At 47.5% G+C, this 26712-nt stretch overlaps 1 protein-coding gene and 1 non-coding gene across 2 annotated transcripts; one reads left to right on the top strand and one right to left on the bottom strand.

Moving 5' to 3' along the window:
* The first annotated feature begins 4417 nt into the window (after positions 1-4417).
* Positions 4418-25015, top strand: NFE2L3 (nuclear factor, erythroid 2 like 3). Its single transcript, XM_023753862.1, is given in 5 exon segments — positions 4418-4749; positions 4751-4817; positions 16687-16854; positions 22578-22661; positions 23755-25015. Coding segments are annotated over 5 exon segments (1698 nt in total). The 5' UTR covers positions 4418-4630; the 3' UTR covers position 25015.
* On the bottom strand, positions 10474-10564 carry LOC111826062. The gene has a single exon (XR_002829305.1).
* Positions 25016-26712: the final 1697 nt, after the last annotated feature.

Below are 26712 nucleotides of genomic sequence, written 5' to 3'. Positions count from 1 at the left end.
CAAGAAGGAGGAGCATCACATGGAGGGACAAAAGCAATACTCCATTTCCCCTGGAACTTTGCAGAGAAGATAGGGTTTTAGCAGATTTTACACGTTCAAAAGCTGTGGGGAGAATGCATTATTGAAAAGGGCATTTTCCTCCTGCCTGAGGAGGAGGAGGAGGAGTCATGAATCAACAAGCAAAACAGTGCAGCGGAGGGGACTGCAGTGGGAAGTGGAGAGACTGTGGGTCTGGATTCTGACTCTGCCATGTACCAAGGGCATGTCCTTGGGCACAGGGTGTCCTGTGCCTGAGCCTCCGTGTCCTCATCTAGACAATATAAAAGAGTGGTGATACCTACTTCATCGAGCTGCTGCAAGGAGTCAATGAGATTATGCCTGGAAAGGGCCCAGCACAGAGCCGGGCTCAAACTTCTATTGTAAATGCTGTGTGTGAGCAGATAGATGGTGAGCATATCACCATACTGTCCAAGACAACGCCAAATTTTCATAAGATCGCAGACTAACTATTCAGTTAATTCATCAGACTGATATGAGAGAGCAAAGTAGGCCATTCATAAATCTGTTTTGCAGAAGCCTTTGGCAAAATGTCTCAACAACTGCAGAGTCATTTAAATTCTAGTGACTGTGCCAATTCTATCTTAACATTATCTTTCTCCGGGATAATATGCCTTTTATATTAACTTATGTCTTAGATTTTTAATAGGCTATTTTGTTCAATCCTGGAATTTCCACCACAAATTTTAATTTCCTGTGGCTAATCTTAGCAGAAACTTTCTAAAAGAAGGGTGCCAAGACTCGGATCTATTTTCTTTCTTGCCGAGTTTGGATAGATAGTTATAAGAAACTGCCAGGGAGGAAAGCAGGTGTGCTCACCTCCCACCAGCTGACTGGTGGCTGTGTTTTAGTAGTAACTATGTTTCATGCCAAGTTACAATCTCACATTTCAAGGGGTAAACCGGATTGCAAATTATTCATTGACTATACCTGAAGTTGCATTTTCAGTGTTCCCTTCCACTTATCTGATGTCCACTTCTTACACAACAGTGTGTTAGTTATCTAGGCTGTGTAACAAATTACCCCAAAATGTAGTGGCTTGAAACAACATCTATTATCTTGGAGTCATTTCTGGGTCAGGAATCCACGTGTCGCTTAGCTACATCCTTAGGTTTGATCGGGGAGCTGGCTAGGGCTTACTGTCATCTCAAAACTCAGCCAGCGAAGGATCTGCTTCTAAGCTCCCTCAAGTGGCTGTTGGCAGGCCCCAGGTTCTCACTGGCTAGTGGCCAAAGACACCAATGCTTGCCACATCAGCTGCTACAAAAGGTTGCTTGCTCACAGCATCACACCCTCTCCAAGAAGGAGAGAACCAGAGATGGAGAGAGGGAACATAAATGCTATAGACTGAATGTTTGTGTCCCCCAAAATTCATGTGTTGAAAACTAACCCCCAAGATGATGGTCTTAGGAGATGAGATAGCAAATCAGGCCTCTGGAAAGTGATTAGGTCATGCAGATAGAGCCCTCAAGAATGGGATGCGGGGCCCATGAAAGCCACTGAAAAAGCTCCCTGGCCCCTTCTGCCATGTGAGGACGCACAGGAAGTCAGCAGTGTGCAACCCAGACGAGGGCTCTCATTAGAACCCAACCGTGCTGGCTCCCTGATCTTGGACTTCCAGATTCCAGAACCGTGAGCAATACATTTCTGCTTTTCATAAGCCACGCCGTTCTATGGTATTTTTGCTGTAGTGGCCCAAACAGACTAAGACAGAAAGCAAAACAGAAGCCACTCGAGTCTTATCGGAACCTAATCTTGGAAATGACATTCCATCACTTTTGCCATATTCTATTTGTTAGAAGCAAGTCATGAGGTTCAGCCCACACCTGAGAAAAGGGGAGTTCTGGAATCATCCCAGACCCGGCCTCCCGCACAGAAACCCCAGGAAGGCAGGCTTCTCAAGCTAATCCCACTGAAGGACCAGCTTGCTTTTTTTTTTTTTTTTTTGGTTATGTTTTCATTTCTAATCTGTTGTAGGTCACAATTTTTGTAAAATAACTAAAAATTAATTTCTAGAAAAATAAAATAAAGACATAAAAAAACAACCCCATTGATCCACCTGTTGGATGTTGCAACAAGGTCAAATTGCTATAAAAATGTCTAAAAAAATCTCCATTCTGCTGCTTACCTCATCTGGACCAGATACAAATGGTTGTGGACTGCCATCAGTCTTGGGCTGTCTTTGGATCAGCGCCGATTAAGGATTTAAAAAACACAGATGACTTTTCAAGGCTTTTACATGATTTGCGCTATTCACTTGGCTATTCCTGGATGGAGGGATTCTAGGGGAGAAAAAAAAAAAACACAAAAAACTAATCTCACTCCACTCTCTGTAGTCCTAAAAATGGGACCTTTTGTTACAATTAAAGTCTAGGGTGTGTGGGATGATGAGTCTCCAATTTAATATTTTACCCTAAAGTCCTCTGTGTGCCTCCTTTTCCTTTTCGCCGTCTGGAAGCTAGAATTAAGCCACACTAACTGAGCGGTCCGACGGATACTATGATCACCAATTCACATTTTACAAGTCGGCCCCCTCACCAACTAATGTCAGAGATGAAGTTTGAATGCCCTTCCCAGTCTGTTCCAATCCCTCCAAACACCTCAGGCCGTGCTCTCCCTCGCCGAAGCGTGCCGCATCTTTCCCTACCCTCCAGGTTTGTTTCTAGGTGTTTCAAACATCTAATCTTAATGAAACCATAAACTTACCGAGCAAAAGTACTCATTTCATACCCTCCCCAGCCTCCAGCACAGCATCAGGCAGTTTAGCGGAGCCTCAGTAGAAACCTGAATTCAGCTGGCATTTACCAGGCCCAGAACCCGAATCCCCTGTCCAGGGAACAAAGGGGTGTGAGCAGGGCTTCTGTCCCAATTCCCCCACATCTGGCCAGCATCTCTCTTCCAGCCTCTTCACCACCCCCATCTCATCCACCAACACTTAAAGCAGAAGCGGACTCTGCTCCCCTGGCTCTTCTGGGGCAAACTTCAATCTCCTGTGCAGTTACCACACTATCCCCCAGAGAGAGGAGAAAGCCAGGTGGAGGGAGGGGCCTTTAAAAACCAGTCGAGCTCAACTCCCTACACAGCTGCCAGCCCTCAGTTGGGCATCCCTTCCTTCCTCCCCAAGGAAGGGAATGAGGTGAATAACACCTGCATTTGCAAGCCCAGTGCAGGCAACTCTGCAGGCACAAAGGTGGGCCAAACGGGTTTTTTTGCCCTCGAGAATTTCCAAAAGCTGAAGCACACCAATCCGCAATTAGAATACAAAGTGGAAGGTGCCTAGTGTTGCAATGTTGGCCTATGGAGAAAGCACCGTGGGAGAGCAGATGGGGAAAGTGATTAATTTCAAATGGTGCAAACTCAGAGGATGTATCTTTGGGTTAAGCCTTGGAGAATGGGTAACACCAATAATGGGTGACACTCGGAGAGAACTTCCTACCTACCAGGTGCTGTGGTTGGTGGTTGGCGTGCATCTCATTTGGGGCTCACAAAAAGCCTGTTGGGAAGGTGCTATTATTAGTCCCATTTTACAGTGAGTAAACTGAGGCACACAAAGAGTGAGCAATGTGTTCAAGGTACAGGTTAGTAAGTGGTGAAGAGGGTATGTGAGCTCATACAGGGTAACTAGGGCTGGTGCTCTGAACCCTCACTTAAGGAGCAAAGGAGAGCACGAGGGAAGGCCTAGCATTGTGAGGAGTCTGTGAGGCTGAAGCAGGCGGGGAAGGGAGCTGCTCTTTAAACGCAATGGCAGCTGTGGAATCTATATGTCAAACTCTGGACTTTATATATAATATTTCCTCTGACCTCACAACCTCTCTCTTTGACAGGTACCATTCTCCCCATTTTACAGATAAGAAAACTGAGGCACAGGGAAGTTAAGTAACTTACTCAAAGCCACACGCCTGGCAAGCATCCGAATCCAGGGATCAGCCTCCTGAACCCACTGCGGGAGCCCAGTGTTCTCGGGTGGGTGGCAGCCTTTTGCATGCTGCCTGTGCCTCGACTTGTCCCCCAGTCTACACATCCTGTCCCTTCCCACCGGACTTCTCCCTGACTCCCGACCCCTCACTCCCACCCCCGCACTCAGCCTCGACCGCCCAGCCTACCCGCACAAGGTTGGGAGCCACTGGGCGCCCACAACTCCTGCTCCCAGAAAGCTTTGCGCTCCCCGGGAATAAAGAGCCTTTGAGCTGGGGAGCCCCGCCCCGCCCTCCGCAGGCCCCGCCCACAGGCCCGGGCCCCCGGCGGCAGCGGGCGTGTCCCCGGAGGCTGCGCCCGCGGCCGGAGGCGGGGCCTGGCCGAGGTGCAGAGCGGCGGGCCGGCGGGGCCGGCGGGGCCGGCGCGCAGGTGGCTCCTCCTCCGTCTCGCCTGAGCTCGGCCCGGTGCGGACCGGCGAGGGATCGCCTTTGTGCGGGCTTCGGGGATCCGCGACGGCCGCTCGCGTCCGGCTCCATTGTTTCGCTTCTGTGCCTCTTCCGGGCAAGCGTTGGCTGCGCGCGGGGCCCGCACGTGTCACACGGCGGCTGGAGCCGGGGACCCGCGGGCGCCGGCTGGGGCGTCCCGGCTGCGCCGGGAGATGAAGTACCTGAAGCCGTGGTGGTCCGACGGCGGAGACCTCCTGCACCTCACTGTCCTGTTGAGCTTGGCGGGGCTCCACCTGGACCTGGACCTGGATCTCTACCTGCTGCTCCCGCCGCTACGGGGATGAGCTGCCGCTTTGGGGCGACCAGACCATTCCCGGCGACTCACTCAGCCCCTTACCGGCCTCAGGAGGGTGGCGGCGCGCGGAACACCTGCACCCCTAAGGATTGTGGCTGGAACCCGCGACGGACTCAGAAGGCAAGCTGCTCGGCTGTTGACATACGCTGGAGGTCACTGTTATCCCTCGTTCCCGATTGTATGCGGAGGTGGGGAGCAGCGTGGTGAGAGGAGACACGCACTGGATGCAGCGGCTGCTCGAAGCCCCCTCTTCCTCGTCCGCCGAAGCATTCGGCCCTGACACTGACCTCTGCGGCCCTGATGCACTGCTGTGTCGCGGGCACCTTCGCTCGTGACCGAGCATGCTGCATGCTACAGGGAGGGAGGAAGGGCACCCGCCGGAACCCACGGGCTCAGGTGCCGGACCGCCAGCGGGACGCGCGAAGCCAGGTACCGGAGAAGCGAAGGACGCGGGCGCCGCCGCGGGGTTGCGCTGCCCGGGAGCCCGCCGAGGGTGTGAGGGACCTGGGGGAGGGGGACACACCGCTGGGCCTTCCCCCCTCCCGCCCCTGGGGTGGTTGCAGGGGTCGCGGGACGACTCGGGCACCCTCTCCTTTTTCGTGGCTCTGAATGAGGCTATTCGTGCCGTCGCCGTGGCTTTCGGGCTTTTGAGAAAGAAGTGGGCGAAGTCACCCGTTTCCGCTGTAGGGGACACCTTACGCTTGGTAGCTCTCTCGGGGGGCTGGGGCCGGGCGTGATGCTGGTAGAATTCTTGCCTTCTGTCTTCCCTGAGTACCTGTGTACCCCGAGTTGTCTTTTGTCCTGGAACCCGTGCCGGACTCAGAGGATCGGAAGGCGGACTTGGCCCCCGGGAGGACGCAGGTTTCTCTTTAGGAACCACGCTCCCGGCCTAACGCGATGGCCCCGCCCGGGTTTTTAACCCCGTTGAGTGCATTTTTGCTGCTTCCCTGGCTGAAGGAGCGGTGGACAGGGTCCAGGCGGAGGCCGGCCGGCAGACCGCCGCGCGTGACCCCCCGCCCCCCGCGCGAACGGTGCGCCTCCCTCTTAGAACGCGTGTACTCGCCGATTAGCATAAACAGGAACCCGACCATCACCTAGTGACTAACGCGTTCCCTTTGGTATGTATATAGGGTCAAACGCTTTGGCTTAACTTTCTTTTGAAACAGAGATCTGTTCATGGAAGTATCTGCGTAGCCCCCCACTCACTGCCCCTTCCAGCCTCGGGACAGCTTAGTGCCGGTTTTCATAAAGCGCCTCATCCACTGTGCCTTCCGAGGGACCTCCTCGTTCTTTCGTGGCCCAAACCTTGGTGTTCACAATTGGTATCGATCAACAAGTGCTCCGTGGACGATGTTTTTGTGGAGTGCAATCTTATGCAAAATGGGGGCCGGGGCTGGACTGGTTTGTTTGCTGCTCTTGGAACTGCCTGGTGTGTAGGCAGTTGTCAGACGAGCTCCTCCACCCTCCTGGAGGGGTCATTGTGCCGGAGTGCTGGGTGATTCACTGTTCCCCAGATCTGAGTCCTTCCTCTTCCCGGGGCTGGAGCGGATGGGAGTTGGTGAGAGTCTTGGTGGGCTGCTGTCTGTTCCCAACAGTGGAAGGTTCTTCCCACCCACTCATCCAATCTGGAACCTACTCTACCCTCCACCTCCTAACCTGAGGTGCGTGACATAACAACCCACAGGGTGAAACCCAGTGCTGGATGCGGTACCAGGTGGCACCCTGCCCCCTCGCGGCTGAGTGCCAACTGGCTGGCAGAGGACACAGGGACCTGGAGGGAGGCGAGACAGTTCTCTCTGCAGGACTCCCTCCCCTTCCTTGCCAGCATCACCTGGTTGATGCCTGTTTCGACAGGCCAGCCTGGGGGAGTGTGTGTGTGTGGTGGGGGGGGGGGGGGGGCGGAGTTCCAGGGGCCTGGGCCCAGCCAGACCTTGGAGTCCTTGAGCCCAGCGTTCCTAGGGAAGAGGGTGAAGTTCACAGGAAGCCATTCTGGTGGGGCCTCCCCCGTGGCAGGTGTGGACCTGCTGAACTGGCAGGTGTGAGGATGACCTGGTTGTATTAACTTCAGCGATGGTCAGCTGTGGAGCCTCTTAGTGTTCACAGGCAGTTCACCTGTACCGGCCATGCCTTCTTCACATCAGCCTTGTGAGGTACACGGGCCAGGCAGCATTGAGAGTCCCCAATGCCAGACTCTCAGGTTAGCATTATAATTAATCAAGCACTATTTGTCCTCGGCAGACCGAGGGTTGTATTCAGTTTGTACTTAAGAAAAATGGAGGCCCAGTGAGATGAGGGGACTTGGTTAAAGCCACACAGTTTTAGTACGAGAAGTGGGACTAGAACCTGAGCTTCCTGACTCTGCACTCCGGTTCTCTGGACGAGCGTGCAGCCGAGTGGGTGCTGCCCCTCACGCCTGTCCCCAGGCCCACTGCTCTTCAATGCTGATTGACTTTAAAGAGCAGGTCACACCATCCATAATGCCCGGGCTATCATTTGGAGCCATGACTCTGGGAGGAATTGGGCTGGGAAAATGACAACGGCTTTGCACTACGCAAACCTGGGTCTAGGGCAGTGGTCGGCAAACTGCGGCTCGCGAGCCACATGTGGCTCTTTGGCCCCTTGAGTGTGGCTCTTCCACAAAATACCACGTGCGGGTGCGCACGTACAGTGCAATTGAAACTTCGTGGCCCATGCGCAGAAGTCAGTTTTCGGAAAGGAGATAGAGACAAGTATACAAGACGAGTGTGGATGGGAGAGTTGGAAGGGGTTGACCTCAGCGAACGTACCTCAGTCAGATTGAGGACATTTTTAGCAAAGGCCAGCTTAGGGGTACCCTAATGAAGTTAATAACAATGTACCTACCTATATAGTTTAAGTTTAAAAAATTTGGCTCTCAAAAGAAATTTCAGTCATTGTACTGTTGATATTTGGCTCTGTTGACTACCGAGTTTGCCGACCACAGGTCTAAGGGCATCATTTACTAAGGTGCCCTCATACAGGTCACTCCAAGCCTCAGTGTCCCATCAGTGGGAGCGCAATGCTTACCTCGGGGGTGTTGTGCCAATTAAACGGGAAAAGCATGTGTGACATGCCAGCTCAGCGCCTGGAATGGAATTGGTGTTCTCTTATTCCGCCTCCATCCTCAACCCACCCTCCTTAACCTGTCCCCACTCACTTTATTCCCTTTTATTTGTCTATCTGTCTGGCTCGGTTGTTTTGTTTGTCAAGGGGGTGGGGTGTGTTGGAGCCAGACTGCCTGGCTTTGAAACCCAGCTCTCCCACTAGAGCTCTGTGACGGTGGGCCAGTTTCTCACCCTCTCTGTGCTGCATTCTCCTCACCTGCACATTGGGAGTCGTAGGGGTGCCTACCACAGAGGGCTGTTCTGAGAAACGGTTCATTCCACACATCTGGCTTAGAACTGTGCCTGTCACATCTTAAGGGCTTAATGACTGCTAGTGACTGTGAACTTCAAAGAGGGGGAGTGCTTTGCCCCATAGACCATCATCGGTTTGTTATGTTTTTAAATAGATCGTTCTGGTGGCTTACATTTTCGTTGTAGGAAACTCTGGTTTTATAGTACAGTTTTTCATAATTTCTGTACATGTGCAAAAAGATTCTGAAGTCGGGGATTTTCCAAGTATCAAAAGAAGCACTGCTTTGGTTTCACTTCTGAGTGGGGCTCCGCACTGTCTGAACGCACTGCCCAGAATTCCCCAGGGCAGACATGCTTCCCTCCGTGACCACAGCCATTCACTCACAACCAGGAAGCGCATGTTCTTCGGAGAAATGCATGGGCGAAGCAAAGACACGGACAGTGTCTGCATAAGGGAATGTGAGCTTACCTGAGAGGGCCTGTGGTCCTCTTGATGTGGTTTCCTGCCCCGGAATGGGCACCCCCTGCTAGGTGAGGGGTCCCGCAGGACCTCTTGGTTCACTTCGTGCAGTGGACTGTGTTTTTTCGGGTCACGGGAAGAATCTGATACCATCAATGCTTGCCTCTAAGAAGAAGGGGAAGAGGAGGGTCCTTTATTGGTAAAGGAAAAATTGTTTTTCCTTTCAAAAGCAAAGAGTCCCCGGTGCCTAGGCAGTGGCAGGTAGATGGAGTTTCAAACCCTTGCCAGTTTTTAATGCACAACTAGGATTCAGAAATTGTCCAGTGATTACATACTTTGCGGCACTACTAAGCCGCACAGCAGGCTCTTCTCTTTGCTTCCTGAGGCACCTCTGGTCTTGTATAGGAAAGGATGGCATAGGTCACAGTGTGAGTGTCCTCGTGCTACCACCTGGGTGGCTTAAGGAGTAGGAACGTACCGTCTCGCAGTTCTGGAGATGAAGGTGTTGGCAGGGTTGGTTCCTTCCGAGGGCCATGAGGGAGAGGCGGTTCCAGGCCCTGGCCTCTGGCACTTGGCTGGCAATCTCTGGCATCCCTCGCCCCAATCTCTGCTTTCATCTTCCGATGGCATTCTCCTTGTGCGTGTCAGTAGCCCAGTTTCCTTTCCATAAGGTCACCAGTGTCGTGTTGGATTAGGGTCCCACCCTGTTCATCTTTACTAATGACATCCACAAGGCTTCAGATTCCAAATACGGTCACACTGATAACTTCCACGTGTGGTCTCGAGGGTTACAGTCCGTTTTGTTACACAGCCACCAGCTCCCTTTTCCTGCCAACAATTGGGTGTTCAGCTTGCTTAGCAAGAGGCTCTACCTGTTGAAAACTAAGCTGTTTCTGGAAGCAGGGTCATTGGCAGCAGGATGTGGTATATGCTCATGAGCACATTTGCCCGGTGGGGGGGGGGGGGGGGGGGAGTATTACCTTCATGTGAAGCAACCCTGAGGAACCTTATTTCCAACTTTCTCCAGTCAGTCCTTCACCTCGTGGTTAGGTTACAGGCAGACCATCTCTGCTGTGTCCCCCGTATCATTCTTCTCTCCATTCCCCCCATTTCTCAGCTCATCTGAGATCATCAGAGTGCAGGGCCCAGGCCCTGACTCAGAGGCAGGCTGGCCTAGTGGTCGAGTGCTCCAGACTGGAGTCAGACCAGCTGCAGGGGCCGTCGATCTTGGCCCCACCCCTGACCTGCGGTACGAGCTGGAGCACACTTCTTAACCTCTCTGCACCTTGGTTCCCTGTCTGTACAATGGGTGGGAAGAGAGCCTTAGGGAGCTGTGAGGATTAAAGGAGATCATGCAAGTTCAGCGGGTTGGGACGTGGTAAGCCTTCCACAATGTTAGCTCTTGCTATTGATTCGGCTCCCGGGGCTCTGTAATGCCCCGTCCCCAGTTTATTTCAGTCCGGTCTGATGCCAGGTGCAGATTTCTAAAACATGCCTTGGTTCTCTCCACTTTCATCTAGAGAGCCCCCCCCCCAGTCCCTCATTACTGACCAATCTGATATTTTGTCATCAAGGCTATTCTGTGGCCAGTGTGACCCAGCTCCCCAACTGACCTAGCTGAAGCTCATCCCCCATGATCCTCTGCCTGTAGCCTTCTTTCCAGCTGAAACTTTCTCCCTTTCTTTTCCCAGACAGCCTCCTGCTTTCCTGCCTCTTAATCTGTTGCCTTTGTTTGCCCAGACTCATGTCAACAATCACCGCATCTACAAGCATTTCCTATTCTGTCCTTCGAGCCCTACTACACTCTATAATATTTCTTCTATGGGACTTGGCATTCTCTACTTTTTTTTTTTTTTTTCATTTTAAATTGTCCTTTTGTGCCTTTAAGAGCCAGCCCTATACTCAGGACGGCCCTCCTACACCATGAGGGAGATTGGAGCAGAGAGCGTGCAGGCCAGGACAAGTGGCACTCTCTGTTTTGCACGGCAGTGTCTTGAGTGTGGAAACTGGGTCTTCACTTTAACCCCCACGGGGCACCCAGGACGGGGTGAGGAACGCAGGCGGGTTCAGCCAGCGTCTGCTGAGCAATTCTCATCCATCCCTCCATGTTGGCTTGATACCATGAACTTGAATATGTCGTGGGTCCTTCATGGCCGGAGTCCAACTAGAAAGTAGGTCAGATCCAAATCCTGATGGGCCATCTGACCACTTAATGCCAATTTGAGTGGATGGGGGCAGCAGACTTTCAGGTTGGCATTATAATGAATCAAGTGGTGAAACAGGATTGCCCAAAGTTACACAGCAAGTTAGCGCCCTTGCCCAGAATAGAACAGGTTACTGTTCTTAAGCACTGAGTTAACCCTACTTCCCACCCACTACAGAACGACGCGCTATAAAAACAAGCTTCTCCCATACATTTGTGCCTTTCGATCTGAATAGTTTATTCTCAAAATCAGGCTAAGGATCCATGTTACTATTCAAATACACTGGTGGGCAGCTGACGCTGGGGAGGCTCAGGTACACACCGGGGTTGTTTTGGGTTCAGTTGCAGGTGGTGGAGGGCAGAGTAATAAGGGCTCTCCAAGGAACAGAAGCAGTAAAATACAAATAATATATATTATACCAATATAATAACTTGAAGCTATGATACATACACACACACACACACACACACATATACATACGATTGATTTCAAGGCAGTGGCTGCCACGGTTGTAGAGGCTGGCAAGTCCAAACTCTAGGGTAGTTGGAATTCAGCAGGCTTGAGGCAGGATTTCCTCTTCCTCAGGGAAACCTCCCTCAGTTTTGCTCCGAAGGCCTGTCAACTGCTTGGGTGAGGCTCACTCAGATTATCGAAGATGATCTCTTTAAAGCAGTGGTTCTCAACCTTCCTAATGCCGAGACCCTTTAATACAGTTCCTCATGTTGTGGTGACCCCCAATTTCATTGTTACAAATTGAACATAATTAAAGCATAGTGATTAATCACAAAAACAATATGTAATTATGTGTTTTCCAATGGTCTTAGGGGACCCCTGTGAAAGGGTCGTTCGACCCCCAAAGGGGTCGCGGCCCACAGGTTGAGAACCGCTGCTTTAAAGTCGCCTGGTTGATTGTAGCTATCAGCCACATCTACCAAATACCTTCAACACCTCGGGTGGTGTTTGATTAAGCAACTGTGTACTACAATACAGCCTAGCCACATGCCACGTTAACACGCACAACTGGTGGTCACACCCTCCCCGCTCCATTCTACCCGGGCAGCCTTTGTGAGAGTGACCTCTTTCTGGAAGAGCTCTGGTGGGAATTAGCCATATAGTTCGTGGCACGTTATAGTTCAACAGACGCTTTGCTCTTAGTGCCCCAAAGCTGGGGGTTGAATCTCCAGGAAACTCCTGTCCTGCTGGGTCATTCTGGAACTTGCTTTGGTTCCAGACAGGAACCCTTCTGCCCCTGGGTGGGAAATCATTCGGGAAACGATTGACCAGAATGGGGATGTTCCAAGTGGAGATGGTCAGACTGAAGAGGGAACAAGATCGCCAGCTCAAATATTTGAAGAGCTGTGATGGGAAGGAGGCCCCAGGCTCTGGAGGAGGCAGAGCCCTTCTATAAATATTTCAGTATATATTCCTGAAATATAAGGACTCTTGTAAGTATAACCACAATGCCATTAGTACACCTAAGAAAATCAATAATTCTTGGTATCATTAAATATGCAATCCGTATTCAGATTCCCCAGTTATGTCATGAGCAGTTTTCCACAGGTGGTTTGTTGGACTCACGATCCAAACAGGATTCATACCTTGCGTTGTGGCCAGCTGTTCTGCATGATAACGTGATCAGATAGCAGCTTCATTTATTCGCGTGGAGTCAGCTCTTCCCACCACTGCCGGTCTCCTGTGTGTGACACAGTGTGAAGCAGGTGGGAGCTGTGTGAGTAGTGGTGGTGGTTCCGGCGGGAAGCAGCATTCGCCCTAGATGGCTCCCTGAAGGGACTTCATGAGTGACTTCTTGCAGGAGCAGGCAGGGGTGGGGGTACCCAGAGACTACCAGCAGGCAGGGGTGGGGGTACCCAGAGACTACCAGCAGGCAGGGGTGGGGGTACCCAGAGACTACCAGCAGGCAGGGGTAGAAAGAGAGTTAGGGGAGCTCAGTGAGATGAGGAGGGGCTGAGGTGAGGAGGAGATTGGAAAAGAAATGCCTTGGCCTCCCCTTTGCTTGCCCTCCAGTCTCCTGCTCCCTCTCCCACTGGTGAACCCCGCCCGAAGCCAGCCAGCACAGGAGCCCCCAGTTTTCAGGGGACAGCTCCTGGGGGACACCCATGGTTCTAGAGGCGCAAGCAAATAGCAAGATGGCGCCTGAGAAATGGCTCTGAAGCAGAAATGCCTGCAACCAAATCCTGATTCTGTTGCATGCCAGCTGTGTGACTTCAAGGCAAGTTGCTGGAGCTCTCTGTGCCTCAGTTTCCTCCTGTAAGAAGAATGCTGAGCAACTTAAGATCATGTATGTGGTGCCTGGCCCTGAGTGAGCGCTCCATAAATCTGAGCTATAATTATTATAAATTGCCATTAAAAACCACCCAGGCCAAACAGGACACCTCTCTCTTTCTCTGGCTCCTCGAATCTCTGTAGACCCGATGACTCCAGCTTGCCTCCAGCCTAGAGACCAGCCTCAGAATTCTCTGGCCTTCACCCCTCTCCCTCGGATGTCATCTTTCTCACAGGCACCACACCGCTCTTTGTCGTTGAAGGTTCCTCCGACCTAAATGCCAAAGCAGGTCTCAGTCCTCCCTCCCCCAGATGAGGAAATGAAAGGGCCAGCGAAGCCAGCAGGGACTGTGCACTAAGAGTGTTTTCAGTGTCAACCTCGCCATCACAGTATTCAGGGCCCAGTGCAGACTTAGAATCAGGTTGCCGGTTAGCAGAACTTCGGAGAGGTAGCAGGAAGAGAAAAGCCTGGCTCCTTTCCTCCCCTTCCCACTGTCTTCATCAACTGGGCAAGCCTTCCCACGGGCTCACATCAGTGGCAGAGGTGATCTAACAGCTGGGGGTCACGCGTCATACCTTCACAGCCCAGTAGGAAAGAAACGATCCAGATAGTTGTAATTTTAGATAGAAGAGGGTAAGTGTCATGAGAGGAAACGCGGGGCCATGGGATTTTAGACACAGGAGACCCCGGTTCTAGCCGAGGGGCCCACACTGAGGCTGTGGATCCGTGTGGAGGGTGAGATGGGTGTCTTCCCGGCAGAGCGCCATCAGGGGCGGCCTTTCCAGCAGGGGCCAGTTCACAACAAGTCACTGGATTTCTCGTTGTGATTAGACCACAGGCTCAGGTTTACGATGGCTTCCTATGGCAAGCGTGGAAACTTTCTTTTTATTTTTTATTTTTATTGAGTCACAGCTCACAAGAGTATCACCTACGTACAAATAAAAAGTAGGTTAATGATGGGTTTCATGTACCCAGTCTTTAAATTAAGAGCATGGACCATAACTCTGCAGTGTACTCGTAAAACACATACGCTCTATCTCAGCCCCATGTCACTGAGTTGAGAAAAACAGGAAAAGAGAACAGTAATTACTGGCCACCAGTGGCTGGCATCGCTTTCTCCTGACATTCTGGTTGAGTTGCCAGCAGTTAGGCATTAATGGCAACTCTTCAGAATCAAAAAGCAGTTGAAAGGAGCAGTAATGTCTGTATAGCATCTTAAAATGGAAAACGTGCTTTTTCTCAACTAATTTCTTAAAATGTGAATTAGAAAATATCTTTTCACAGACAAGGAAACTGAGGGTCAAAGTGGCCCGCAGTCACACAGCTGGTAAGAGTAGGGTGAGCCTTTTTAACAGCAGTTTTGGGGCCTTCGCCCTCCTAGCCACAGGGCTTTGGTGGGGTTTGCAGACTCTGCCAATTATATTACAGGCGTGATAGTCCTTTTTCACTTTCTAAATGGATATAATGTGGATCCTCCACCCCTCCTGCCTTGAGGTTCTGGCCTCTCCTCTCTCCCCGCTGTTGTAAATTGGAAAGGGGATGCTGAGACTGAGCTGAGGGGGCAGAATGTTTATAAGGAAGTACCTAGGCAGCTACCGCTGTGGAGGGGAGGAATGAAAGCGGGATTGACCCGAAGCAGAAGCCAAGCTGTGACGCAGGTAATGAAACCAGGAGTTTGAGGGCTAAAGTGGCCCACATCACGATTGTCCCACACTGAACCAGGTGGCCAGGCCTCTATACCCTCCCTGTCCAGTTGAGGGAGGGATCTGAGTGCCCGGGAAGGGTGTGACCTTAGGTGAAGTCGCTCTCAGCAGTTGAGGCCTCTGTGAAGGCACAGCTGGAAGTGGTCCCCCCACAGGTCCCCAGCAGCTGCCACTGCCCCTCCTTGTGCATCACACTCACCTGGGGGAAGTCCTCCTCTTGCTCACTGCTTGTAGCACATGTTTCTGCTAGCTTTGTGATAGGCTTGCAGTAACTGATAGTTGAATGACTAAGTGAAGGGCTGGCTAACAAGATATTTATTGACCACGTAACCCTGTGCAAGTGAACGTTTCTCTCCTCCCCAGGTCAGTGGAGTTCAGTCTGCCATCGAGGTTCTTGATTGATATGCAGCCTCCGCTTTCCCCTGTGGCCTCACAGACAGAGTGACCATTTGGGACAGTCCTGGCGTATGCCTGTTGCCCAGCTTAATTGTTTCTAGCACCTTCTTACCCTCAGAAGTGGACGAGTTTGGGTGATCAGTTATGTAGCTATTTATTTGTACCACTGGAGCCTGGGAACAGGAATGGGCCCTCTCAGAACTTCAACACTAGAGCAACCCACCCCGCCCCAGGGCTCACCTTCTGTCTCTTCTGCTTCTCTCTAAGGGCCAAAGAGATAAAGGAAATGACAGGCAACAAAGCTCAAATTCCCGCTCTGGAACTTGGCTCCTGGGCTCCTTTAGCTCCACCTGCCTCCATCTTTAAGAGAACTCGGGCCTGGCTGGGTGGCTCAGGTGGTTGGAGCGTTGTCCCATACTCCAAAAGGCGGGCAGTTAGATTCCCAGTCAGGGCACATAAGCAGGTTCAACCTTTGTTGGGACGCATGCGGGAGGCAGCCAGTCGATGATTCTCTCTCACCATTGATGTTTCTCTCTCTTCTCTTCCTCTCCCTTCTTCTTTGAAATCAATAAAAATATATTTTAAAAAGGTCACTTCCACCTTATTCTGTTAGAAGCAATTCCCTAAGTCTAGCCCCCACTCAGCGGGAGGGGGACTAAGCTTTAGCTCCTTGAGAAAAGAGTGTCAAATTATTTGTGGACGTATTGTAAAACCACCTTTACTGTTCAACGTCCATTTCTGCTTTTTATAAACACCATTCAGAAAAAAGAATAGGTAGATCTTCTACCCAAATCCTCAAATATCTTGCATCCGCTTGAAATATCTTGAAATAAAGGCTCTATGTGTTTTTTCTTCCAAAATCACTCCTGCCCCTGGTGCTTGGAGTTCATCCTGTCTTCCAGTGGGCCTTGCTCTGCAGCTGCCCTTTCTCTGAAGTCATCCCCTTACGAACGTACTCTGGTGTCTCTCATCTTCAAAACAAAACTCTACTCTGACCCATTTCTCCAGTTCATAGCCAAAATCCTTGAATCAACTGTACACTGTTTCACTTGTCACCTCCCATTTACTCCTCCACACAGTATCATTTGGCTTCCTCCCTACACTGATTTTTCAAAGGCCACCAACAGCCTTCCTATTGCCAAATCCAATGGATACTTTTGTCCGTCTTTGTGCAACCCCCAAGCAGCATTCGTCGCACTCAACCACTCCATTCTTTTGAAACACTTGGACCGCTGGACATGGCTGTCCCCGGGCTCTCCCCCACCCCACCTCACTTCCTGTCCCCTCATGCTCGTTGCCTGCGTCTCCGAATGGAGGCAGCAGTACTATTCAGCCCTTCCTGCCTTGTGCTCTCCTGGAGTCCCATTGGCTCCTGTGTGCGTGGGTTGATGTATTCCCCATTTATACCTCCAGTTCAAACCTTTGCTATAAATTCAACTTACTTGATGGAATATGGATTTCTACTTAGAACATTTTTTGGGTATTTTTATAGGAGAATGAGGTATTAAGAGCTACGGGTCACAGTTCCCAGCAGGAGGAAAATGAGCAAGGTGTGTCAGCCCAGAAGGACAAATCACTACAGCAGCAGGGTGAAGATGAAACTAAAACAGCAGATGTACCTGAGTGGGAGGCAGAAAAGACCACTGACACTAGGAATGAGGTAAGCATGTCAGAATACCCCAGCCTGGCCATTCTGGCCAAAAGGTACATTTTCTAAGGCTTTGTCAGTATGTGTTGAGAATGAATTTTGTATACGTATGACCTACTCTAAGCAGATCTGATATATGGAAAACACTCAGCTTTTGTTTTTTATTGTCGGAGTGGTTATTTGGTTTACAAAGGAATCAGCCCATAGAATTAGTTAAGATAGTGTGTGTGCTCAGGTGTACCCCCAACCCCTCCAGGAACTTGCTAGCAGGTTTTTAGTTGCATTTGCCATGGCAAGGGATAAAGATGGCTGATGTCCTGTATCCAGGAATCCTCACCTAGCCCCCTGCAGGCAAAGCACCCTCCCTACCAGCTGGGGCTTGGGCTCAAATCCTCACCCAGTGTCCTGCTGGGCCATGCTCCACGGGCATCCATCCAGGAGCCCATATTGTACCTCTCTGCCTAGAATTAAGGCCAGGCCCAGTGGGGACAGCCTCCTTCACTCGTGTCTAACCACACTCTTGGCCGTGAGAAGAGGAATAAGAGGGTGAACACCAGGAACCAGGCTGATGGGGTGGATTCTTCCTGCAACCTGTGCTGCCCCTTCTTCCACGTGGGCCATACTCTGGTTTCTTCTCAGCCCTGCTGCGGTCCTAGCCCACAAGCCTGGCAAACAAGTGCTCCAAAGAGGGGCATGGAGGCTCCAGACTTTAAACCACTTGGCACTCACCTAAAAGGTGTCCCAATGGCTTTCTCAGCTATGACTGCCCCAGGTGGAGTTTGGGGCTGTGCTTTGACCTGCCTTGGAGGATGGGAGGTACCAGGCCTTGGCCCTTTTCAGAGAGTCCATCACTATCTCCTTGACCGTGTGACATTACATCAAACATTACATGATTGATGGAGTGAAATCAGAAGACAGCTTTGCTCTTTGCCCACCCACTGTGCCCACCCCTCCAGCCTGTCCTATCCTATTCTAGGAGAGTGAATTCTTCCCTATACCTGGAGTGAAATTGGGGCAGGCCCCATGACTTACAGATAATAAAAATCTCTCTGATCATCCCACTGCAGCAATTGGTCAATAATATAATCCAGTGTAATTCTAAAAACTCTGAACAGAAATTCGGCTTCTCCGCTCCTGACTCATCCGCTGCAGCCTGAGCCTGTCGGAGGAGGAAAGTGTGTGTGTGGGTGTGTACACCTGCGTGTGGCCTATTTGTCCGTTTCCCCAGTCCTCCCTCCCTTGCTCTCTAAGCTGCCTTTTCTGGGGTGTGGTGGGATAATAAGGGCTCAGGAAAGGGGTTTGACTGGCACTATTTGATACTGGTTTCTCTTGACCACAGGGTGTGTTTAAACTGTTTTTTTGTTGGGTGGGCACTTTCATTCCATAGGTTCTTTGGAGACCCCCACAACTGGGAGTCCTTCTCTTGCCCATCTCTTGACAAGGACAAAGGCATCTCCACCTCCAGGTGACCCTCTCCAGCAGCTGGTCTTGGAAACATGCCCCTCAGCCCCTTTGTCAGTCCAATCCCTCCCCTAAGCGCAGCCCTTGCTCAGCCTCTTGCCCTTTGTGTTTCTCAGGCAAGCTCTGGACACTCATCTACTGTTTCCCCAACCGCAGGGAATACACTCGCCACATTTCTAAGTGGTCTCCTAGGGTCCCTTTTTGTCCCTCTTAAGGAGAGAGGGGTGAGGAGCTCACTCCAAGGAACCCTCCCAATTAAGTGAAGACCCCATTCAGGCTTGCATTTCGCTTTGAAGTGCAGAGGTAATTGCTCCTGCCTGTGCTTTCACCCACGTCTTCTCCCAGGCCTGTATTTCCTCATAATTTATGTACCCTTGGTGTGGCACTGCCCTACCCTAGCACCCCCCCCCCACCCACCCCACACACAGCAGTTATTGTCACATCAACGCCAATGAGCTTTTATATTAACAAAATGCTGAAAGGCGTTTTTTCAAAAGGAGACATTTCAGCCTACTTCCCACTTTACTCCTGAGTGTCCCAAAGTCTTTTTTGAGGGAGAAGATGTTTTTATCGCAGTCTTATCAGTTCATTGTTTTATAGATTTGTGCTGTTGCTTCATTTTTCTCCTGGGTGTGCCTTTGTCTTTGCTCCCTCACTGAGCTTCCCAGAAGAGCGGGAATTGTTTTTTACTTCTGTGAATTACCTGAAGTGACTCACTGCTAGATACAGAGTGGCATTCTTCACATGCTAATGAAGGGATCCAAGTAGGGAACTTCCTTAGAGAATACAATTTAAATTAGGGAAAATATCAATTCGGACAGAACTTTCCAGAAACACATTAATTACTCAAAGCAAGGCATTTGTGCCTCAGTCCTTAAGTTCAGGTTTGGCTCCTCTCTGTGCACCTCCATGTGCCTGGTGGGTATGTCTTGTTTAGTTAGCATCAGTTTACAAAATTCTTTTACTGAGATGTTACTTAGTAGGTACTCTGACAGTTTGTTGAAATAGTATTTATTTCCCTTCAGGTGACAATCCTGGGTGATAACAAATGACATGACTTGCTACTTAACCTTGACCTCTTTCTAGCCCCACTGTAGGCCATCTTAGACTGCTGGCTATTAATGAAGAATAAATACACTAAATGTAGGTTAACTGATCTGAAGAGATTTTCTTTTCACTAAAGACAATTTGAAGTTTACAGTAATGTTTCATATTTTAAAAGATATGTCATAAAGTTAAGTGTGTCCACCATATTCTTTAAATACTCCTAGTGATCTCTGTTCAAAATGCAATGTATTTTTGACCCAAAACAGAACTGTATGTTTGTATTTTATGTTAAGATTTCTAAGAGTCGGTCTTAAGAAAGAAGACTGACCACTCCCTGGCAATCTAAATCAAATTTAATGTAATATGTCTTTTGGATTAATTGTAAGAATAGCTGAGTGTCCATTTTTGTGCAAGATCTGTACTCACCTGAACAGAAAAAACTCGGCAATTAGATTTAGAAATGGATTTACCAAGTTTTATGAAAACAAATGTTTCTAACAGAATGATGTCCACAGTTGAGGCTCTCAGAAACAAGGCACATGACCATGAGATTCTGAAGTGAATGAGGGGATTGTGTGTTTTTTAAAACAGGTGAGGGCAGGTTTAAGGGAAACACTGAGGTAATAGGGAGTCCCGCTCCCAGGGACTTGCAACAACATGAAGCCATTACTACCATTACCACCATCAGGACAAAAGGGGACCTGGGAGGCATAGAGCTCAGTGAGAGCTGGAATTGATCAGCGGAAGCTATGGTCTCTAAGGTACTCTGTTGCTCCTCCCATCTCTTGCCTCTGTCTCCTGTGGACCCAACCAGAGGGCTGGATCAGTAGGGGTTAACCCAGCCGTGGGCCACGGGCCGGATCCCGTTTGAAACGAATAAAACTAAAAAAAAAAAAAAGACCGTACCCTTTTATGTAATGATGTTAACTTTGAATTTATATTAGTTCACACAAACACTCCATCCATACTTTTGTTCCGGCCCTCTGGTCCAGTTTAAGAACCCATTGTGGCCCTCGAATCAAAAAGTTTGCCCACCCCTGGGTTAACCCCTTGGCCCACTGTGTCCAGGGGCATTGAAGAAGAGGGAACAGGAAAAAGATTTAATGAAACACATTTTTGACTAGCCTGAAGGGGTCAGTCAGTCCATAATTTATTTTAAGCAGAATGATCCTCATACCCTTACTTCTATATTCTAAATATTAAGGCTTTCTTTACTGCAAATAATGTTACTTACCCACCACTCAGGATTGTTTTTGCAGGAATCCAGATGTATGCTGATGTTATCTATTCTCAGACACTTGTGACCATCAGCAAATTTTGGTAAACATTTGGCCAGGACTAAGCAAGTTTGGGGTCCTCAACAGAAGTAATAGAATACTTCTAAAATTTCTCGAAATTAGGAATCATTTCAAATAACAATTCAATTGGTGAAGTAGTCCGCTACCCAATAAGAATGTATAATTGCCAGTTAAAGAAGAGCAAGAAATCTTACCCACCAATTTAGCTTAAACATTCCTACAGCATCCATAGAAAGCCTTGCATTTATTCCTTGTATTACAATGAAATAGCTTGAAAACATGGCTTCATAGAACCAAGATGTTTGGTGGGAAAAGAAACCAAGTATTTGTACACACATACACCGCAGACCAACTGGTATGAATCTTCAAAACTGAAAACCCTAAAGTAAAAAGTTAGGGGTAGAAGTGATGCACAGCACAAGTCAGGAATGTGACTTACTAACCTGTAATGATAATCGCCATGGCACACCAAAAGCGGTAATCCTGGATAAAATATAACAGGCAACATTTTTAGTGCACAGTGGAACTCAAAAGCAAGAAAGCAAAAGTCCACAGATACAAGAAACAAAGAAGGGACTCAAACCTACAATTTAAAATAATTGGGCACCAAACGGAGGAACCTCAAGGAGGAATTGGATCCAGATGTCATAAGTGGGGTTAAATGAATGGAAAATATCTCAAGCCTGTGCCTGGGGCACCTGGGTTCCCTGCTTATGAGCTCTTTGGTTCAGGAAATAGGGACTAGGACAGTGGTCGGCAAACTGCGGCCCCTTGAGTGTGGCTCTTCCACAAAATACCACGTGCGGGCGCGCACGTACAGTGCGATTGAAACTTCGTGGCCACACTCAAGGGGCCAAAGAGCCGCATGTGGCTCACGAGCCAGTTTGCCGACCACTGGACTAGGAGACAGAGCAAGGAAACTGTCTACCCCTTAGAAAACAGAACCCCAAATGGGCTCCAAAGCCAGCTATAGAGTCTGATCTACACCATTACCATAAGGAACCCTGAGCAAAGAAAGCAAAGTTGAGAAAATGATGCAAAGACTGGTCCTTGCAGAGAAAAACAAAACTGCTTGATAAGTTGGTAGCCCTTGAAATGTGCGATTCCTACAGAAATAGCTCTCAACAAAGCTGAGCTCTCTGGTAGTCCCAGGAGAGATTAGTAAGCATGAAAGAGAAGCAGTTTTGAAGATTCCAGCAAAATATTTCCAAAATTAAAATGATCCTGACTCAGATTAATGGAATATAGTCCCAAGCAGACTAAATACAAAATTCCAAACATATCAAAGTGAAATGGTAGGACAAGAAAGAATTAAGGAAAAAAATCATTAAAGTTAGCTGAGGAAAAAAAATTGGCTATAAAATGACAGACTGCAAGCAAATCAATAGTAATAAATGCCATGGGACAAAAGTACTGAGGGAAAACCTTAAACCTGATCATCTCACCAAATAGACTATTATTTAAAGATGAAGGCAAACTAACTCCAGGTTATAAAAACTAGCATTTACTACTTGAGGCTCTAAAAAGCTATCGAAGGAGCTATTTCAGCAAGGAAGGAACTTTGAAGGCAGGAGATGACACAATGGTGAGTTGGTCATTTGGGTACATCTAAATACATACTTGACTGTAAAGTCACAAAATTCTGTAGCAGATTTGGAGAGTCAGCTGTGGAGGGGCAAAGTAAGTTGGAACAATTCTAGCCAAAAATTATATGAAGATGGTTAGGGCAGGAATAGGGGAGGAGTTATGAGTTGAAGGTTCTTATTTAAGGGTATGAGAATATTGATACCTAAAGGAGGGGTATAAAAACCCCAAGATCAGGCTAAAAATACAGAGATAAGATCTAGTTGTCCTTTCCAGATAAAACCTAGAGCCCCAGGCAACCACTTCAGTCTTTTAATGACTGATGCATCTTTTGTGTTTTTCTAGAGATATCTAAATGGGACTGACACATCTCTCTCTCTGGAAGACTTACTTCAGTTGCTTTCATCACAGCCTGAAAATTCAGTGGAGGTAACTGGAAGATTGGCTTTTATCCTTGCAGGAATATCTCTGCACTGACCTCTCAATAAATAGAACCTTTATACCTGGATGATATAGTTTAAACTAATGCATTATTACTATTTGAGCACACAGACTTAGGATTACTTTTTATTTTTTTAATATATTTTATTTTTTACAGAGAATTGAACCTGGGACCCTTGAGTCCGCAGACTGACGCTCTATCCACTGAACCAAACCGGCCAGGGCAGGATTACTTTTTTTTTTTTAATATATTTTATTGATTTTTTACAGAGAGGAAGGGAGAGAGAGAGAGAGTTAGAAACATCGATAAGAGAGAAACATCGACCAGCTGCCTCCTGCACATCTCCCACTGGGGATGTGCCCGCAACCCAGGTACATGCCCTTAACCGGAATCAAACCTGGGACCCTTCAGTCCGCAGGCCGACGCTCTATCCACTGAGCCAAACCGGTTTCGGCAGGATTACTTTTTATATAAACACTTCAACTTTGGAGAATTAGCCAAATATGTAAATACTATTCCTCCAAGTAATCGCAAAGGTCTAATCAAATTAGCATAATTCATATTGAATCAAATTTATATAATTCACATAAAATCAAAATGGCAGTAAACATTTGACAAACTAAGCCATGGCTTTATTTTCCTGGTAGCATTTGTGTCATCACACTTTATAGGTCTGATCTTTTTTAAAAGACACACACACACCCAACCAACACTACTTCACTATTGCTATTATCCATGATCCTCCAGTCCAGTGTGGATTTAGATTGCCAACAGCTAGGATGAGAGTGGCATCTTATACAGTAGTAAAATATACAGTAAGAGTATAATATTAGAATAACTAACCTAATTATAAATTGCCATATTAGAACCAACCTTTCCCCAAATATAGCATATCTTGACTTGGGTTCACACAATGTATTGAGTTGCCCATATTATTTAACTGGGTGAAGTTGTTATAGCCAACAGCATATCCCTACTTACAGAGGAGCAGACAAAACTGAGGAAAGAAAATGGTGTGTTGGGTACTAGAACTATTGAAATTGAACTATGTGTATTAAAGTGCTCTTTTCCCTTTTTCAGGGCATCTCCCTGGGAGATATTCCTCTTCTCCCAGGAAGTATCAATGATGGCATGAATTCTTCAGCATACTACAATGTGAATTTTAGCCAGGCTATAAGTCATGATGTCAATCTCCATGAGGCCATGTTGCTATATCCAGACAATACATTTAGAAGAGACCCAGTAGGAAGGACTTCACAGCCACAGGAACCATTTCTGCAGTTAAATTCTCACACCACCAATCCTGCACAGACCCTTCCTGGAACTAATTTGACAGGATTTCTTCCACCTGTTGACCATCAGATAAGGAATCTAACAAGCCACGACCTTCTATATGACCTTGATATAAATGTATTTGATGAGATAAATTCAATGTCTTTGGCGACGGAAGGTTTTGATCCCATGGAGGTTTCTCACCTTTTTGGAGAACCCGATTCTGATTCTGGGCTTTCCTTAAATTCAAGCCATAATAGCACCTCTGTCACCAATCCTAATTCCTGTGTGTGTGACAGTGCTATAGGTTCTAGTAGTGACCTTGAATCTCTTTCCCACCATGCTTTAGAAGGGGCTGTAGGCGGCTACTACCCAGAGCCCAGTAAGATTCGTCACATTGATCTTAGTAGTGATTCTACTTTCCACGGGGACCTTGCATTTCAACATATATTCCATAACCACACTTACCACTTACAGTCAAGTGTACCAGAATCCACTTCTGAGTCTTTTTCATGGCCTGGGAAATCACAGAAAATAAAAAGTAGGTACCTGAATGACACAGACAGAAACTTAAGCCGTGATGAACGCCGTGCTAAAGCTCTGCACATCCCTTTTTCTGTAGATGAAATTGTCCACATGCCTGTTGATTCTTTCAATAGTATGCTAAGCAGGTACTACCTGACAGATTTACAAGTGTCACTCATCCGTGATATTAGACGAAGAGGGAAAAATAAAGTTGCTGCTCAGAACTGTCGAAAGCGCAAACTGGACATAATTTTGAATCTAGAAGATGATGTATGTAACTTGCAAGCGAAGAAGGAAACCCTCAAGAGCGAGCGAGCCCAGTGTAACAAAGCCATTAATATCATGAAACAGAAACTGCACGACCTTTATCATGATATTCTTAGCAGGTTAAGAGATGATGAAGGTCGGCCCGTCAATCCAAACCAATATGCTCTTCAATGCAGCCATGACGGAAGTGTTTTGATTGTACCCAAGGAACTGGTGACCTCAGGCTACAAAAAGGAAACTCAAAAGGGAAAGAGAAAAAGTGAGAGAAGAAATTGAAAATAGACTGATTCCATTAATATGTATAAAGTAGTAATAATGCTATATGGATCACAAACCACTGAAACTGCTTCAAGGTTTGCTCAAGCATCTTTTTAAGCACTGTTACTTGAATCACTTAAGGCTACATTTTGAAGCTTATATGGACAAGTTTAGGACTTCAAGAGCAGACGTGGGAAATCTGGGGAAAGCCTCTTCTCCCCATGAAGTCCTCCTATGTTATATGCACAATTCATAAATATGTACAGAGTAAGGTGACAAAAACTTGATAGGACTCACTTTGGTAGCCATTTTCTAGTAAGATGGTCACTTTAAACCTAACACTGGGTGTAATTATTTTAAAATGTATTTTAGTTTTTAACTTGAAGAGCAAAGTAGCCTTAACATTCTCATTTAGTTAGCACTGAAGTATAGTGAACTTTTCAAAAGCTATTTTATTAATACTTAAATTATAACTTTTTCTCTGTGGAAATGAATTTTATACTTGAATTTATTTAAAAAGTTAACTTTTCCCTTATATACAGAAATTCTAAGCAAATTTACCTTGGCTATTATTTCCTCCAAAATAACCAATAACCATTCAGGAATACAGGTAAATATCTAGCAAAATAGGGCAGCATATTAAGACTCAATCCAAGTTGAACTCAACATAGTCTGTTAAACTAGTAAGGGAAATCCCCACTTGGACTTAACAATACTATGTGAAATAAAGACTATAAATGGCCAAATTATAAACCATGATGTCAAAAAAAATGCATTAGGCCTTAATGGCTGAGAACAAAGACCTCTACAGTCACAGGTTTTAGAGCTAGAGCACGGCTACCAGTGTATAGCTCGTCATTGCCCGGCAAGTAAGGCAGCCTGTAGGCATGACCTCACATCCGTAACATTGATGTCTCACCACAAAACTCACATAGATTCATGTGAAAACATTAGAGGCCATACATGAACACAAACCAAACAACAGGGGAAGAGTCGATGAGCATAGACTACAACCAAAGAACTGGAAATACTGAAACCACATGAAACAGGACAGTAAAATAAACAAGTGGATGGACTTGAACGTAAAAGCCACTAATCCGAGAAATAATGGAATTGAAATGCAAGTTAACATGAATACTTAATGTTTGATTTCAAAATAAGGTTGTCAGATGAGATTTGCCTAACAATGTAAAAATCAAAAGTCAAAGTATTATCTTTGTTTGCAAAAATGCAGTTTTATAAGAGTGGATTTTTTATAATAAACTTTTCTCCACTTTTAATTGGGCCTAACCATTTCTTTCAAACCCTAGATTTTGCCACAATAATGCTCCTAGATACATCACTCTTCGGTTCTGTACAATCACATTAAATGTTGATAGGCTGGCTCTGCAAAGGAGTACTCTCTAGATGTGTTATTTAAACCACAGCTTTAGGGCACTTTATGACAAATGATTTCAAGTCTACAAATGTAAGATTCTACAGTACTGATTTACGTGAAGACTTCAAAACTGTCAGTCCTATTACTCAAATATTGTCTGTCAGACTCCCCAAATCCCTGGAACTACCAAGACCACAATAAAATATAGGTGGACATCAAATTGGCAAAAAAAAAAAAAAAAAAAGGCATGTAGTGGAGCAAGCTTTTTAACAACAAAACTATCACTCTGGAAGTTACTTTGGTCCATTATAACCTAAGGTCAACAAGTCAAACCTCGA

Source organism: Myotis lucifugus, unplaced genomic scaffold, assembly GCF_000147115.1.
Source record: "Myotis lucifugus unplaced genomic scaffold, Myoluc2.0 scaffold_52, whole genome shotgun sequence".
Lineage (NCBI taxonomy): Eukaryota > Metazoa > Chordata > Mammalia > Chiroptera > Vespertilionidae > Myotis > Myotis lucifugus.
Note: the sequence above shows the minus strand (reverse complement) of the source record. Positions and strands in the feature narration are given on the sequence as shown.